Below are 18,436 nucleotides of genomic sequence, written 5' to 3'. Positions count from 1 at the left end.
CCCTTCCTCCCACTCTATCTGAACAAAAACAGAAATGTCCTCGGGTGAGGATAAAAATAAAAAAAATTTAAAAAAGTATCTGGCCCTGGCCAGTTTGGCTCAGCGGTTAGAGTGTCAGCCTGCGGTCCAGAGAGTCCCAGGTTCGGTTCCCGCTAAGGGCAAGTACCTCGGTTGCAGTTTTTCCCTGGCCCTGGTTGGTCGTGCGGGTGGCAACCACTTGATGTGTCCCTTTCACATCGATGTTTCTCTCTTTCCCTCCCACTCTATCTGAACAAAAAATGGAAAAATGTCCTCAGGTGAGGATAAAAAAAAAGAAAAGTATCTGTAAATCCAAAGCAGCAGTCTCACGAACATCTTACTAGAACTAGGTAGTGGTGGCCAGGGCTACTTTGAGCCACCAGTGTTTCAGCTCTAATAAAACAAAGGCCATTTAGTAAAAAGGTAAAAGCCAGATCAAACCCAGCAAGTTGAGGTGGCTTATTTTTGTGCTGTGTTGTGCCTTGTGTCACATGTGTCCTCTCACAGTGTTTGTTCGCTTTCTCCACTTGTTCTCTTCATGACACGTTTTCTCCATCAACAGTTCCTTTATTTTTTTATCTATTTATTTTTTAATCCTCACCCGAGGACATTTTTCTTTGCATTTCTCTTCAGATACAGCAGGAGGGAGAGAGGGAGGGAGAGGGAGAGAGGAGCATTGACGTGAGAGAGACACATCGAGTGGTCGCCACCCACATGACCCCAACCCGGGCTGGGGACAAACTGCAACCAAGGTACGTGCCCTTAGCGGGAACCAAACCCAGGACTCTCTGGTCCACGAGCTGATGCTCTAACCGCTGAGCCAAACCGGCCAGGGCTTTATTATTATTTTTTAAATATACACGCGTGCGTGCGCACACACACATACACTCAGCCTAGAAAAGCTCATGTAGTTTGCTTCAAGAAAGCTAGTATATACAACTTCGGATTTAGTCCTGCTTTGTTTTTTTAACCATAGCTTATGAATTGTGCTGGAAAAGGGGTTAGAGTTTACCTGGCGTTAGGGAAAGAAACAGATCCCGAAAGATGAGATAACTGGTTCAAGGCCGTAGATACTGGTCAGAATAGGACTGATAGATTTCCTAGTCTAGCATACTTGGTAGATTGACAGATTAAAATATGATATCTCTTTGCAATTTTCTTTAAAGATCATGCAGTGCATTTAAGTAATTAACTGATGGTAACAACTTTTAAAGCAAATCTGTTGCAGAAAGTAGCACTTTAGAAAATTATTATATTCCAGATGTAAATAGGTGTTGACATGGAGTAAAGAGGACTTTTACTTTTTTCTTTTCCAACAGAGTATTTAGCGTATTGATGTCTAGGAAAACAGCCTTGACCATTGACAGCTGTAAGTCAAAACCTAAGGGATCACTGAGTCAGATTGTCCTGCTGGAGAGGAGTAATCATTTCAGTGCTGGTTACTGGCAGGAAAATACTGTTTACCTGCTGCATTTCTCACGAAGAAACTCGTGTGGTGGGTCCATGCCAGTGTTTGTAAGTCCCCCTGCAATGGTCTGTCAAGGTCCTTTGCTTGAAGGACCTTGAAGGTGAAGGTCAGAGCAGGAGAAGAAGGGTGGTTCAGGTCTCTTCTGGATGGGATGGATTAGTCTGTAACAGTCACAGCTGACTAGGAGAGCTCACTTAATACCGTGATACCGTTGGACCTTAACGCATGTCTGCAGAACACAGCTTGAAGGGGACCGAAGACAGAACCTGCTGGATGATCTCGTAACCCGAGAGAGACTACTGCTGGCATCCTTTAAGAACGAGGGTGCAGAGCCAGATCTCATCAGGTACGATGTTTCCATTTCCAGGGATTATGTGGTGGGTGGAGATGTATTTACAGAGTGCAGCTGTTTTCCGAATGGCTTCATTCCTGGCAAAATATATTCTGTTCATTTGTAGTGTTTCCCTACCATATCTGTTCCATTTAGTTTTCACTAATCTTCTAGCTTTAGTAAGCTGGGTATGTTCAGCTGAATCCTATCTCAGAGGAAGGCTATTTAGGTAGAATACAGGCAAAGTCAGAAAATGTCTTTTGCATTCCTTGGTTGAGCTTTCTTCTATGCTAGCTGCCTTTTAAACTCCTGAGGTCATGTACTTATATGGGAAATGTTTTGGTTTTCTCCGATTGTCATCTGGGAAAAATGTGTCCTACTAAGATTTAGTGTGTGGCTCGTGGAGACAGAGGAGCGCGGCAGTTGGATTCTTCTGGCTCTTTACCTGTGAGTGATTCATACTCCACGGAGGTGACAGCGCGCTGTGCCCAGCCCTGCTGAAGACAAGGTTGAGGTTAATGGGCCATAAATCGTTACATCTTCAGAGTTGGCCCTGCTTCCAGAACTCCCTTAACATCATTGTGGGAATCATCTCAGAAGGAAGTGAGCTGAGGATAGAGACTCCCTCTCTCCTCCCCCACCAAGGATGCTGCTGTCATTGTGGAGAGGCAGCTCATCCCTGCTCAGTTCCTGGTTAGGAATCATAGGACCTCCCGGGGCAATGGTTTTGACCCATGGCCACACTTTACCCAGTCCCGCCGCAGACAGTTCAGTCAGGGCGTGTGGCAAAGGGCGTCCCAGCTGGTTCTGCAGCCTGGATTGCCAACCACTGCCCTGGGGCAGGCGAAGAGGATGGGTTTCCTGTTGGTCCCAGTCTTCTCAGGAGCATGGGAGCCAAGGTTTTTAAAAAGAGAGTACGAAATACAGGAAGCTAGGTGAACTCTGAAGCTGTTTCTGTGGAGAAACAAACCAAGGAGTTAGTGAGGGAGTTGCGTCCTGGGCAGGGTGTGTAGACGACGCAGAAGCCTGCCGTGGGGCTCCGAGTGACTCCGGTGTTTCTCTGGCGGCATGCGGTCCCTCGGATACAGGCATGAGGTGAGTGGATGGCGGTGATCCGGGGCTGGTGAAATCGAATGTGTGACCAGGGGATGCAAGGTGAAAAGAAGGTACCGGCTGTCACGAAGTCTTTACGGCGAAGGAAGAGGCATTTTTAGTCCAGAAATTAAAGGCTTAATCAGCAGCGGGGGCAAGTTTCTTGGGGTGTAGGGACCATGCAGAGAGGTGATGGTCAGAGGGGAGGACACATTTAAATACATTGCGGTGGCAGAGGCAGTCGTTCTCATGAACAGTAAGAGTTACCGTTAGATGAGTCTACTGTGTCAGGCCTTGCTTATTGCTTTGCATTGTGTCATTTCATGATGCTGAAGGGGCCAGCTTGTGCTAGGTCTTTGTGGTTTTGTTTTGGTCCCCTCTTGCTTCTCACTCCTCTCCTTTTCTTTTTTCCTGCCCCTCCCCCCTTCTCTCCTATGGTAATCTCTGTATCCTTGCTATTTAAAGACAGTTTGTGCCCTGGCCAGTTTGGCTCAGCGGTTGGAGCTTGGCCTGCGGACCAGAGAGTCCTGGGTTCAGTTTCCACTAGGGGCATGTACCAAAAAAAAAATAAAATAAAATAAATTAAAAAATAAAATAAAATAAAGGCGTTCTGTATATGAGCAGTGTCAAGGTCACCTGGGAGCCTTGCATCTCAAACCCCATCCAGTCCTACAGAGTCTGTATTTTAACAGGATCCTCAGGTGCTTTGAATGCACCATACAGTTTGAGAAATACTGCTTTATATCGTTTGTTCTTAATTGTGGCACTTTGCATTAGAGTCACTCAAGGGGCATATAAGAAATAAAAAAAGAAGAAAGAGAAGGAGAAAATGGAAGAAATACAAGTGTCTGCACCATGTACTTGCAGAGTCTGAATGAGTCGTCTGGTGAGAGGCCTGCATGGCAGTAATGCTGGGGCCGCTCAGGTGATCCTAACAGGCAGGTTAGAACCTTTGCTTTGCATGTGGGGTACTTGGTAATGAGAGCCAATGGCTTATGTCTGCTGTTTCTGTGCCAGGCACTGTCTGAGCTCTTTAAGGGCCTGTGCTCAGGAGATCTTTGTAACATCCCCATGGTACAGCAGAGAAACCGAGGCTCAGAGGCATCAAGTAACTTGCACAGGATTCTGAAACTAATCAGTCTCAGAGTTTGGATTTCCTCTAGCTTTGTGTGTCTTCAGATGTGAGCGCAGCTCTGCGCCATACACAGCTGGGCCAGGAGTTAGAATGGCTCTGCTCTGATGCTCACCAGTCACTCAGCCATCTGGGCTTCGGGGTCATCCACCTGGAAACGGGTATCTGTGTTCTGCCTCTTTCATTGTGGTGTGGACCAGATGAGATAACTGTTGTGTGAAGGGCTTTGTAAGCTCTAAACTCTTCACAAACGTAAGCTGTTACTCCTGGAGCATTGTGCACGGATAGGGTGGGTGGGGGTTCGAGGAGGTTCGTGCTGCCTCCTTTGTTTCCAGGAGACCCCTGTCCTTGTTCCTCCCCTGAGTGCCTGAGAGGGGCCTACCTCCCCGGCCATCCTTGTTCCATGTTCTGCACCTGGTCCTCTGCCCTCCCACTCTCCCCGTCCAAACCGTGTTCTGTGTTCCCTTCCCTCAGTGCCCAGCTTGCTGCCTGTTGTCCTGTCAGACGGCTGCACATTCCTCCTCACGATGGAGTCCGTGGCTGGCAGTGACTTATCTTCTGGAGGTATTTTAGCTGAAGCCTCCTTGAGTCCAGAGTAAATGAACCGATGGGAGAATTTTAGGCAGTACGGCAGGTTGGTGGCAGAGGGTTTGGGATGGACCGTTGAGACCTCTGAAGTCCTGCCACCAGGACTGCCCCTCCTCCTCCTGTGTTTACGGCTGGTGCACACTGTGGGCCTAAAGGTGTTACTTGGTGAACAGGCGGGGTGGCCTGGGGACTGAGAAGCTATGAAGCAGCGATAACCAGTGTTCTGAGGGTCTGAAGTCATTCAGGAAACCGGCAGGCATTTCTACACGCTCCAGGGTGAACCGGAGGGAAGCACGTATTATTGCATCTTTTTTGTTCAGGACCAGAAGTCCAGAGCAGTTCGGATTATGCCTCCAGAGGAAGTCCGTTGAAAAGTAGGTAAGCTCTGGAGAGTAGACGAGGTTCCTGACGAGTGATGAAGAAGGTAAAAATGGACGTAACAGACGGTGATGGTCTGTTCCAGGTAGAGTCTGGCCAGCGGTGAAACTAATGTAGTGCCGAGATACTAACCACCATGAAGAAAGTAAATCAGTGCAGGTAGAAAGAGGAGAGAGAATGCTAGGTGACCTGGAAGGTGAGTGATTGGTGAATCCTTTGGACTAGGATTTCTCTATACCTGCTGTACCCACCCTACTGGGAATATGTCTACGTATACCTGCCTGCATTCGTTTGCTGGGGCTGCTGTAACAACGTGTCCCCCAGACTGGGGGGCTTAAACAACAGAAAGGTGTTTTCTCACAGTTCTGGAGCCTTGAAGTCCAAGATCCAGGTGTCAGCAGCAGGGTTGGTTCCTTCTGAGGACCAAGGCGCAAGGGTCTGTTCCAGGCCTCTTTGGCTTGTAGATGTCTCTCTGTCTTCACTTGGTCATTTTTCTGTGTGTGTCTGTGTCCAGATCCCCTCTTCTTATAAAGGTGCCAGTCATATGAATTATGGTTCTTTCTAATCTCATTTGAATGTAATTACCTCTTTAAAGGACCTGTCTCCAAGTACTGTTACGTTCTGAACTTTGGTGGTTAAGACTTCAACATAGGAATTTTTGTGGGGACACAGTTCAGCTCATAGCTGTGCAAAACATTCAGATTCTGTGATATTCCAGCAGAATCTGGTCAATAAGAAAATGTGTACTAGATAAAATCTTTCTCAAATACTGTGTAGAAGCAGCCCTCAGAAGTCTGTCTGGGGGCTGTGACATGGGCACCCCGAGAGTGTGGCCCCTCGTCAGGGAGGACGGCACGAGCGTCGTCTCAGCAGTCAGTGTAAGGACGGCCGCGTGAGCGGTGTTCGGGTTACAGCAGATTGCTACAAGTAGGTTAGACTTGAGGTCAGGGTTTCTGGGCTTTGATTTTACTCACTCCCTGTGTCAGAGTGTTATTTTTGCTTTTTATTTTTACCCCTGAACCTCACATTTGAGGCCTCCTCTTCCATCCCCAACTTCTCAGACCCCGCTAATTCTGCTTTCGGAGGTTCTGAGTTCAGTGGTAGGCATGACCGTTTCTGCCCGCGGTTCAGCCTTGCCCTCTTGCCTCCTGGTTGTCAGGTTGCCTGATCTTTTCTGATGCCAACTGTCAGGACCTTTCCGCTCTGTCTTTGGAGAAACCTCTTTCCCTCTCTGCTGGTGGGTTTATCTGGTATCTCCAGTGGTTTACAAGGATTTCCTCAGTCCTCCTCACGGTCAGTTTCTAGTTCTGAGCTCCTCCAGCGTTTTCCTTTGCTTTCCTAGTCTCTGGATTCCTCCCACGTTTCTGTTTGCTTTTGTAATTCTCCCTGTCAGCAGTTGCCCCATCCCCAGGGGGAGGGTGGTGGCAGCAAACCCCTTCCCTTTCGGTCACGGCCCACAGAAACATATTGGCCATGTAGATGCGCTGTCTGTGGCTCATCTGTCTTCAGTGCTAGGCTGTCACCACAGCCTTGACTGTCGGAGAATTGGGGTTAATCTGCTGATCCGATTCCAAAGCCCCGTGAGAACTGGCAGCGGGCCCGCCAGGTCAGTTCGCCTGACCAGGGCTCACCGGGGACCTGTTGGCTCTCTCTGTCCTCCTGGACCTCTGACCTCTTGCTCTCTTTCCCGTTTCCTTTATGTGCTCCTCCTCTCTCACTCCCACCCAGACCCTTTGCCTCCTGTCGCTTTCTTCCCATCCCTGGTTCCCAGGAGTCCTCCCCACCCCCAGCCCCCTTTCTCTTCCTCCTCATATGTGGCCTATTAGGGAGCGAAGAGTATTGTCAAACTTCAGTTTGGATTAGCATTTCCTGCAGACAGACGTTGGCGTGGCAATCACGTAATTGAATGTGTAGCTGTCATGTGATGGGGTCTGAGCTTTACCTTGCAGATTACTGATCATTACCCCAAAGCAGAAAGCCTTGATGTGAGACTTGGGTCTAAATAAGCAACGGTTGACTAATTTAGGGCATTTGGAAACTTGTTAAAGAAGTCTCTGTGTAACACTGTCTCTTAGAAGATAAGCCGTGACTTCTAAAGCAGAGACACAGCCTCTGCTTGAAAACCCGGCTGCCCTTGATGTTTGAGAGCGTTGCTGAGTCTCACAATTAGTTACATCTTTGTCTGTAGAGAAAGAAATCACTGCATACTCTACTGCGCTGTGCCCATCTCGAAGATTATGTGATTAACTTGGCTGTCGTGGGTGGCTAATTGGCTAACCTTTAATCTTCACACCGCCAACTATGTTGAGGATTATAGGAAATGGGACATTATTTAGAGGTTAAGATGGTAGTTCTGTTTTAGGAATGGTAAATTAGCAAGCACACCAGTTGCTAAAATCGAAAGAGTAGACGATGATAATGAAATGTCAACATTTCATTTCAATTTAATTTCAGATATTTGAGCTTCTAAACAAAGGTATGATACTTCCAACTTATATTTCATATCACAGCCAAGGTAGACAAAAGAAAAATTTACATTAAATATTACATCAAAAGTACTGTCTCTCCCCAATTTTAAATCATTGAATGAATGGTTTATTGCAACTTTAAGCTTTGGTTTATAAGAAGCATGATTTGTATCTGATAGTACTGAGATTTCCTAAAGAATCACTGATTTATACTTTGTAAAGTTATTAACACGTGACCCACCTACTCTTCTAGAAGTAGGACATTGCTAGGGAATATACACCTGCCTCGTTAGCCTGCTCACGTGAGACAGTGGTTAAGCCTAAGTTATCTATGTCCCAGAAATGCGCTCACTTCCTAGGTTCTCTGACATGTACAGGATGTGCATGTGCTGAAGTCAGGAAAGCTGTGCTTCCTCTCTGTTTCAGTGAGCACAAGGATAGTTGAACTACGGTGCTATTACGAATAGTCAAGAATATTAAAACTCCCTGCTAATGTTACAAAAAATAGTTAAGGAAGCAAAAGTGTTGTGGTAAATAGCAACCTTCGTCCACTGAGCAGGTAGTTACTGAGCGCCTACTGTGTGCCAAGCAGTGGTACTGGAAATGTGGTGGCAAAAACCCCGAGCAGCAGGCACCGGGTTGTGTATTTGAGCTGCGTACAGGTACGGTTCAGTGAGACAAAACACGGATCAAAGAATCATACAAGTAAGTACAGCAGAAAAGTACTGTAGATTGTGCTTTAAGAGCGTATCACTGGGGAGCCAGTTTCCTAGGGACCAAACCCAGCACAGCGCTTGATAGACATTTGCTCAATGGAAGAAAAAAATCTGTGTTTTCTACACCTTTCACAGCACCTAGCACAGGGGTGGGTGTGCAATAGGCACTCCGTAGGTTCTGCTGACGGGAAGGTTGACTGAGCAGGATATGAGAGGCTGGGCTCCGGTAAGGAAACCAACCTGGGCATCTCAGGCGTTTATCCCAGGAAAGGTTCTGTTGCCCGCCTCATGAGGTCCGGCGTGTCCAGGGCAGCAGCCTTCAGAACTGACATGGGTTTCGGCGGTTTTCATCTCACAGCCGTGCTGTCCTGACACCAGGCCTCGTGTTCACTGTGACGGGTGAACAGAGGGCGCCGAGAACTAGCACCCCTCTTGTTTGCTGTAGCCTGGAGTTTTCACACAGACAGCCCATTGGCCATCACCGGTCGTCACATGGCTTCAACCTAACTGCAAGGGCAGCTGGGAAATGTAGTCTTTATCTATGTTCATGTAGAGCCAGATGAAACAGGACTTGGTAAAACACATGGCTCTGTCTGTGCCTCACTGATTATTTTGGGTGGTTTGATGGGCAGTAAGTACCTTTGGTGCAGTCTGGCTACCTTCTTAGACAGTGAAGTTTAAAAGGTGACTTTGGTAGGATTTGTTCATCTTTCATAATGCTCATTCTTAAAGAGTTCAGTCAGGCAGGGGAAACAAATAGAAACAAAAAATTCACAACACAAGAGAAATAAAGTGCAAAAGGTTATGTACAATGAAGACAGCAAGGGGAGGTTTTCTCAGCAGAGAGAGGAGGACTAGTAAAGCATGCAAAAGGTCTGGGAAAAAATACAGGCTTATTGTTCTCGTTCTTTGTTTTTTTATGAGGGGGAGAGAGGGAGGGAGGGGGAGAGAGAGAGAAACATCAATGTGAGGGTGGAACATCAATCGCCTGCCTCCTGCGTGCCCCACACTGGGGATCGAGCCCGCAACCTGGGTGTGTGCCCAGACCAGGAATCGAATCAGCGACCCCTTGGTGCCCAACCAGCCGAGCCACACTGGCAAGGGCAGGAGCTTCTTGTTCTTAATTAACCCCTCTGCCCAACCAAGTGGATGTCTGGTTCAGCTATGACGCAGTGTAGTAGTCAGGATGCCCTCAGCCCCAAGTAACAGATAACCCTAGTCGAAATGGCTGAAGTCAGGAAAACCATTTTCATATGAGAAGTTCCAAATGAGAGAATTGAGCAGTGGTCTGCAGCCCAGGGATGTCACCACAGATTCTCACTGTGTGTGCTTTGCTTCTCAGAGTTATCTTTATCTTCACACTGCTTCCTGTCAGACACACTCCAAACCATAGGACAGGAAGAAGGGTGTACATGCATAAGTAATGTGTTCACATGGCTAAGAAATTTAACAAGCACGTCACAGTATTCAGTGAAAAGCCCCCCTCCCACTGTGTCCCCCACTCCTTGACATAAGTATCACTGTTAATTTTTGGTATATCCTTTCAGGGTTCTCTTTAAGAATTTACTAGAAAATATGAATATATTTTCTTATTTCCCTCCATCTTTTACACAAATGGTACATATTATATATACTATTCTACATCCTTCATTTGTCATCGAATCAGATATCTTAGAGGTCTTTCCAAACCAGCACATAGGGTTCTGTCATTAGTTTTAATAGCCTTATAATATTTATGCATATACCATAATTTATTTAACTGGTCTCCTAGTATGAGAGATGTGTGATGTTTCAGTCTGTTACATTACACATATATGCATTTAATATATATATTTTTTCTATCACAAAAATATAGTGGTGAATAACCTTATATGTAAGGTATTACATACATGTGAAATTGTATCTCTAGATAAGTTCTTTGAAGTAGGATGTCTGGGTCAACAGGTATGCATTTATAATTTTCACAGAACCAGTTTAGACTTGTGCTAGCAATTTATGTGACTGCCCGTTTCCCTATAGTCTGCCCCAGAGGGAGTGTTACTAAGCTTTTGTATCCTATTTCAATCTAATATTTGAAGGTAGTTTTAGTTACTTCTTAGTAGAGTTTTATGTAGATATAATATATAACTATAGTAAACCAAGGTTATGAAGAAATTATCTTGTGCTTTTTTTAGTTCTTTCATGATTTTATTTTTTTAACTGTTGACCATTTGATCCATTTGGAAATTAATTTGGTGAGGAGTATGAATCCAACTTTTTTCCTACTTGGCTACCCTATTTGTGTGACTGACTACAGTTTTGTATTGAGTCGTCCATCTTTTCCTCATAAATTTTGAGATGGTGAGATTTATTTTATAATATAACCCCATGTATATTTGGGTCTATTTCTGGACTTTGCAATGTGTCCCATTGGTCTCTTTGTCTGTCCTTGGTGCTAGTACCATTCATTTGGAAGCTTTATTATGTTTTATTACATGAAAGGGCTAGTCTTTTTTTTTTTTTTTTTTTATCCTCACCCGAGGACATTTTTCCATTTTTTGTTCAGGTAGAGTGGGAGGGAGAGAGAGGAACAGAGAGAGAGAGAGAGAGAGAGAGAGAGAAACATCGATGTGAAAGGAACACATCGAGTGGCTGCCACCCGCACGACCGACCAGGGCCGAGGACAAACTGCAACCAAGGTACGAGCCCTTAGTGGGAACCGAACCTGGGTCTCTCTGGACCACAGGCCGACGCTCTAACCGCTGAGCTAAACTGGCCAGGGTGAAAGGGCTAGTCTTTTGTCATTACACTTTTTTAAGAGTTTTGATTTTTTTAAAAATATGAACTCTAGGATCAACTAACCATATTTCAAAAAAGGGAGACACAACTGTTTGTTTTTCAGTTGGGATTGCATTAAGTCTTGACATTCTCTATAATGTTGCATAGTCCGTTCACAAACAGGCTAACAGTAGCAACCTGGTAGTTTCTCTCCTCAGAACGTTTTGAAAGCTGAACAACCAAGAAATATCAAATGAAAACACTGAAAGAGCAGCTATTTATAATAGCATTAAAAACATGAAGTATGTAGGAATGAATCAAATGAAAGACACAGGAAACCTCTATAGAGAAATTGGAGGGATATACCATGATGAGGGATCGGAAGACTCAATACTGTGAAGATGTCACTTAACTTCGAAATCAAGCTGTGGATTCAAAATTGATCTGCAGTCACCAGCCAGCTTTTTGTTTTGTTTTTTGTCTGGCCACTTAAGCCGATTCCGAGGTAATTATGGCAATTAATGAGCCAAGGAAAGCCAAGGCCATTTTAAAGAACAAAAGGCTCGAGGACTCACATTCTGTGATCACATCCTCCCTGGGAGCTGCAGCGTGGTGTTGGCAGAAGGATGAGCATTCAACCCTGGGACAGGATAGAGGCCACAGACAGTTCCACACGTACTGCCACTTGATTTGTGACAGAGGTGACGCTGCAGTGCAGTGGAGGGGAAAAGGATCTCTTCAATAAATAGTGCCAGGTGCCACAGGGGACAAGTGGGTCCTACCCCCGATGTCACCCTCCATCGAAATCAGTTCCCAAAGGGGTGTGGATCTCACTGGGAAAGGTACAACTAGAACGCTTGTGGAAGAAGACATAGAAGAATATCTCGTGTGGCCTTGGGCTAGGCCACGATCTCCTAAACAGGACAGAAAAAGGACTAAATATAAGAAAACACATGATAAATTGGATTTCATTAAAATAAGGAATTCTGTCTACTGAAAGATACCTCAAAGAAAGCGAAAGGAAAAGACAAGCCGCAGAACGGGCATCTGTATTTGCAGCACATGTGTCTGACTCGGGAGTCGTCCTGGCACAGGACAGAGAACCACCAGGCAGAACACTTGAAGTCGGACTCCGCCAAAGGAAGTATCAGTGACTGATAAACATGAGAAGGTGTTCAACTTCACTTTGTCAGGAAATTGCAAACTAAAACCGTGATGTCATATTAGTACACCTACCAGGATGGGCAAAATTGAAATGACAGATAAGACAAGTGTTGCTAGGATGTGGAGTGACTGGAATTCTCGTATGTCACTGGTGGGACTGTCCGCTGTGTAACCATTGGGGAGAATTCTTTTACTGTATCCCCTAAAACGGAAGGATGCAGGACACGTACAACATTGTGTATGGTAGCATTATTCTTAATAGTCCCACCTAGAACAACCTGAAGAACTGTAGCGGGTAAACACATCAGGGCGCAGTTCTACAATGACACTGCACAGCGGATGAGGAGGCCCGAGCTCCCACTGCCCACCACAGGATGGACGAATCTCACAAGCATCACGTTGAGTGGGGTGAGCCACACAGAAGAACACTGTATGATCCCATTCTGTAAAGGCTAGCTTATTTATGGTGTTATAAGTCAAAAAAGGGTCTCCCTTTGGGGGCTTAGTGACTAGAAGGGGCCACGAGGGGTCCTGGAGTTCTGCTCCTGCTGTTTTTTGCCATCGGTAGTGATTAACTGGGGGTGTTCACTTTGTGACTTATCTTTGAGCTGTACGCTTAGGGTTTCTGTTTATGCGTTCTACCTGAATTTTAAAATATGTATGTAATTACATGTACACACAAACACTTTTATATAATACACACATATACTTTATGTATGTATATATACTTGTATGTATACGTGAACTTATAATACACATGTATCCTTATATATACGTATATATAAGTAAAATATGTAATAAGTATAATATATAATACATGTATACTTGTAAGTATACATATATATGTATATAACCATACATACATAATGCATACATACATATGTGTACATACAAACACACACACACACACGAAGAGCTATGTTCTGAACAGACCACAAGATGGAGATGTAAGTCAACAGAAGGGGAAAGTTACTCAGCTTCTTGGTCCCAGTATCTAGATTTCGGAAAGTTAGCCTTTTTCTCCCTTGAGAGCGAGGAGAGATTATTAAGATCGCTTGTACCGCCTCATCTTAGAAAGGGGCCCATCACTTTTCAGTTCTCATCGCCTCCCTCTTCCTTTGTGTAACTGCGACCTGTTGGTCCCTCTAACTCTCTGCTCGGGGGCTGTAGACATTGGCCCCATCCCGTCTGTGTGTTCTTGTTTCTGTCTCTCTTCCCTCCCTGCCTCTCCCTGTCATAGCTTTCTCTTCCATGGCTCTTTCCTCCTGGAAAAAGATGTTTAATTTTGGTGTTTTTTTATTTTAATTTTTGTTTCCCCCATTCTTAGTTTTGAAAGAAGAGGGTTTGCTTTCAACATCTCTTCCTAATAATCTTCACTTGGTATCGTTTACTTTTGTGGGTATTCGTTCCCATATCATGTTCCCTCTCCTTGTTCCTCCTCATGAGATATAGCTCATCTTTATTGGATTTAAAACATTATCACATGATACATGTTCATTATGTAAGTCAAATCATAGAGAGGTATAACCCCAAAGTTAATAGTTTCTCTCCTTTTCTTTCCCTCCAGTTCGTTCTCCTAAAGTAACCAGTGCTCACTGCTTGAAGGGTTTCCTTCCCCACGTGTATCGTGCTTATGTGAATATTCGCACATACACTTACATAAATGTGAGTTTTCCTTCCCTATTTCTTTTTTATGAAAACAGAATTGTCCTATACGTACTCAGTAATTTACTTTTTTCATTTAATTTTGGGCATTCCTCCAAATCACTAGATCTAACAAAATTCTTTTTAGTAACTACATTATCCCACAATACGAATATGCAATCGTTATAGCCACTCCCCATTTGATGGATGTTGGGTTGTTCAGTTTTTTGCCGTTACAATGTTACAGCAAATATCCATTAAGAATGTGCACCTTCGCCCTGGCCAGTTTGGCTCAGCGGTTAGAGCGTCGACCTGCGGTCCGGAGAGACCCGGGTTCGGTTCCTGCTAAGGGCACGTACTTCGGTTGTAGTTTGTCCCCGGCCCTGGTTGGTTGTGCGGGTGGCAGCCACTCGATGTGTCCCTTCACGTCGATGTTTCTCTCTCTCTCTCTCCTTCCTCTCTCTCCCTCCCACTCTATCTATACAAAAAAAAAAAAAGGAAAAATATCCTCGGGTGAGGATAAAAAAAAAAAAAAAAAAAAAAAAGAATGTGTACCTTCTATTTCTGTATAATAGAGTCCCCAAAGCAGGGTTACTGAGACCACAGGTGTGGGTGTTCAGATTTAACAGGTCCTGCCATGTCCGTGTCTTGAAAGTTGTAATGTTCTATGTCCCTTCCAGCAGTGCGTGGGAGAGCCCGTTTCCCTACGTGGCTGCCAGTGTGTGTTCTAGAACTCGCTGGGTTTTGCTGATTTAATGAGTGAAATATGGTGTCGTTTTGAATTGGAGTTCTTAACTACTGGTATAGTTGTGACTTTTGACAGGGAAAATAAAATGATTTGCTACCCCTGTATGCATTAATTTTAAATTATAAAAATCATCTGGGAATAGAAAAAGGGACGTTTCAGTCTATGAATAAGCAGGAAGAAGAAACAGGAGTTACCTACACACACCATCTTGTAAATTAGTTATGCTGATGTTTTTGAAAAGCCTGTTTAGTACTTTTCAGCTTGTGCTTTTTATAGTCAAAATTTTCAGAAACTGGTAAAAAATATATATTTTTTCTTTATTGAAAAGAGTTTTCTGTGTTTTCTCCCTCTCTTCCCAATTTACCAAGCACTTTTCATATATTATTTTATTTGATGCTCATAATAATTTTCAGAGGTAAGCAGAGAAGGAATTATTTTTTTGGTTTTCTGAGGAGGAGACTGATTCTTAGAGAAGTTGTGCCCAAGGTGAATAAATGGCAGAGAAAGAACTAGAAAGCCTTCTTGTCTGTTGCCATGGTTTTGTCTCTCAGGCTTTCTCTTTCTTAATTTTGGTGCCCTGTCATGGTGCCTTTATAGGGACCTTCATGTGTTCATTTCTCACCCGCTCGAGCCCTTAGCCTTCCTCTTGTTCATTGCAGAGTAGAGGTTATCTACCTCACTCGCCCCAGCAGCACAGTGCTGGCTTTGCGTGCACAGTCCAGAGGAAGGAAGAGGGGGTTCAGTATTAGAAAGCCTAGGTTTGAAGTTGGACTCCATTTCATTTTCTGTCAAATGAAGATAATCATGACTCCTCAAAATATTGTGAATTCAAATGAGATAAATCTATGTGAAAGCGTATATTTTTGATCTGTAAAGTGCTTGATGAATATTACTGAACACTTGCTGTCTGTGGTCTCAGCAGAGAGGAGTCCAGAACTGACATGCCATTTGGGGAGGTCTTTCTATTCTGCACAAAGTAATTAGAGAACAATGTGTAATAGATCACATTTAAGTGCTAACTTGTTTGGTATGGGCCATAAATGATCTCCATAGAGAAAGAGATACCTGTGAGGTGGAGGAAATTGAGGAGACCATGGGAGAAATGAAGAGTCCAGATAGCCCTTGTCAGTGTGAATGGATTTGTACACTATATTTTCCCACTGACTTCTGTACTTCCTCTAATTCTTCTCTTTCAAGACCAGTAATTTCCATACCAGTCTGCATACAGGTTCCTAGCTGGTTGCATCAATATCACCTGAAGGAGCTTACAGATTCCAGGGCCCTGCCCACAGAGGGCAAGCATGCCATGGTTAAAAGCATACGTGCCCATCTCATTAATACGGGTTTTAGGATATGAATCTGACTAATTGATGTAATAAAAAGCAAGGTTATGGAGGAAATGATGACTGTGGAAGTGGTTACTGGCTTTTGCGCATCTTGAGTATGTATACATTATTCCTCCACACCCTTAAACAGTCTTTTAATGCCAGGTTTGGGTTTTTGTATATCACCTGGCGACTTGTACTGTAAAACTTCTGACTAGAGTTGAAACACTGTAGACTGTTGACTTCTACTCACTGCCAGCCAGTAACTTTGTTTCACTTGACCTGCAGCTTTAGCCACAGAACAGTGCTAATGTGCATAATTTGTCGAATATTTTAGTGCTTTTAATCTTTATTTTGTAAAATGAGTGGGAATGGAAACAAATGTACTAAATAAGACGCAACATAGTAGAGCTGACACAAAGATGGAGTCATGGGGCATGCCAGATGCCTGAGTGAACGTTGTTAACCTCGGGGCGCTCACGGGACTTGTCAGGTAAGCGTTTGCTTGAGAGCAAAGTGGAAGATGTAGAGCGTTTCTTACTTAAAATAGTCTCATAAAAGGCACAGCTTGGCACTAGAAAGCCCCTCAGAACACACAAGCTAACTGTTGACGTTTGCTCGTTCTGTTTTGTACCATGTTTCCAAGAGTACATTGTGTGATAAAGTAAGGAGCGGCTTATGATGAATGGTAATTATTGGCTTGCTTAGTGTTTGCTTTGTAGTTGAACTTCAATCGCTAACCAGCAGATGGTGCTCTGTCACCGCACATTTCATAGAGCCGCTCATTCATCTTTCACTTAGGATTCTTAGGTTTTTGTATATCACCCCTTCTTGCCCTCTTCAGGTATGGTGACAGTCACTCTTAGGTAAAGAATAGATCCTTCGGTTTTTGCTTGCTTGATTTTAGATTGCTGCATGACTCTCAGGAATAGCACACCGGGATTTCTCAAATTTATTGGAGGCCAAAATAATGACTGTATGGCCCTTTCCACCCCGCATTTCTGTGTTCCTGTGAACTGTTTGGTTAAGTTTTTAATTTAATGGTAAAACATTTTCTTGGTAATTTTGGCCAGCAATGAACAGGGATAAAATGGGATTTGTTTAAAATTAGAAAAATAGCCCGGGCCGGTTTGGCTCAGCAGTTGGAGTGTCGGCTTGCAGACGAGAGAGTCCGGATTCGGTTCCCGCTAGGGACACGTACCAAAAAAATAATAATAAAAATAAAATTAGAAAAGTATTTGGTTGCAGTAGATTTTGAAGATGCAATGGTGAGAATTTCCTTGGGTGATATATAAGATACTTTTCTTGTTTGAGTTCTTACTGTTCTGGACCAATACATAATAATGATTATTTATTCAGTTTAATAAAGCCAGTTATTTCGAGTATTAACTTTGCAAAGGGCACAGTTTAGACATTTATTGTCACAGGAGTATCAGCTCTATGAGGTCAGGTATTTGTCCTCTTGTTCACTTCCAGCCCTGTAAGTTAGTGCCTGGCACATGGAAGGTCCTCAGTACTGTGTTTGTAGGAAGGACAGATGGATGGACAGGTGGATGGGATACAAAAAAAAAACAACAGCCCTGGCCGGTTTGGCTCAGCGGTTAAAGCGTCGGCCTGCGGTCCCGAGAGACCCGGGTTCGGTTCCCGCTAAGGGCATGTACCTCGGTTGCAGTTTGTCCCCGGCCCTGGTTGGTCGTGCGGGTGGCAGCCACTCGATGTGTCCCTTTCACATCGATGTTTCTCTCTCTCTTCTTCTCTCCCCCTCCCACTCTACCTGAACAAAAAATAGAAAAATGTCCTCAGGTGAGGATAAAAAAAACAACAACAACAGCACAGAGTTTGGGACTTAAGATGTTAGCCATCTAGTAAATAAGGCTACAAGTAGACAGCCATCCGTAGATCATCATCTTAAAGGAGCAGTTTTACTTTGGGGTTCTTATTAGGAACTATGTTGAAGTTGGAGAAAATTCTGAAAGGAAATGAAAACTTTCCCTTTCCCTAAGTTGTGTCAATTCCCTAAGTCACCCAGTTTGGCAGTCTGTCCCCCTGTATCTAGTCTGTTCACCAACACTTGTAGAGTTTCCCTCTGAATCACTGTGTGAATTGTCCCTTTCTTGCTGTTCCTTCTTGTCATTTCCCTTGTCCAGACCCTCATCACCTTCCGCCTAGAGGACCAGCCCCTCAAGGGCACTGGCCCCTCAAGGACACTGGCCTCTCAGGGACACTGGCCCCTCAAGGACACTGGCCCCTCAAGGACACTGGCCTCTCAGGGACACTGGCCCCTCAAGGACACTGGCCCCTCAAGGACACTGACTCCTCAAGGACACTGGCCCCTCAGGGACACTGGCCCCGGCCCACCGCCCTGACCGCAGCTCTCTTCAGTGTAACTCAGTCTGCATGTTGTTGCCAGATTTTGCCTCTAAAAAACTGATGTCAAAGAGTCTATTCCTGAGTGAAATCTGAGCCGCCGTGCCTCTTCGGAACCACAGGAAGGAGCGACCACAGGTTTTGGAAAAGGAATGACCCTGTCACACCGCAGTAGCGGCTCTGCAATCCCTGACACCCAAGAAATACCTTCTTGGTCCCCGCTGCAAACCTCCCTGCGGT

The 18,436-nt window shown here is 44.6% G+C and overlaps 1 protein-coding gene across 1 annotated transcript in view; it reads left to right on the top strand.

Moving 5' to 3' along the window:
- STX8 (syntaxin 8) overlaps positions 1-18,436 on the top strand; it is a 242,520-nt gene that overhangs the window by 21,224 nt on the left and 202,860 nt on the right. The window contains exon 4 of the mRNA XM_036269329.1: positions 1,722-1,832. Within this exon, the coding sequence (XP_036125222.1) occupies positions 1,722-1,832 (111 nt within the window). The remainder of the gene's footprint in view (positions 1-1,721; positions 1,833-18,436) is intronic.

This window comes from Molossus molossus, unplaced genomic scaffold (assembly GCF_014108415.1).
Source record: "Molossus molossus isolate mMolMol1 unplaced genomic scaffold, mMolMol1.p scaffold_m16_p_19, whole genome shotgun sequence".
In the NCBI taxonomy this organism is placed as follows: domain Eukaryota; kingdom Metazoa; phylum Chordata; class Mammalia; order Chiroptera; family Molossidae; genus Molossus; species Molossus molossus.
Note: the sequence above shows the minus strand (reverse complement) of the source record. Positions and strands in the feature narration are given on the sequence as shown.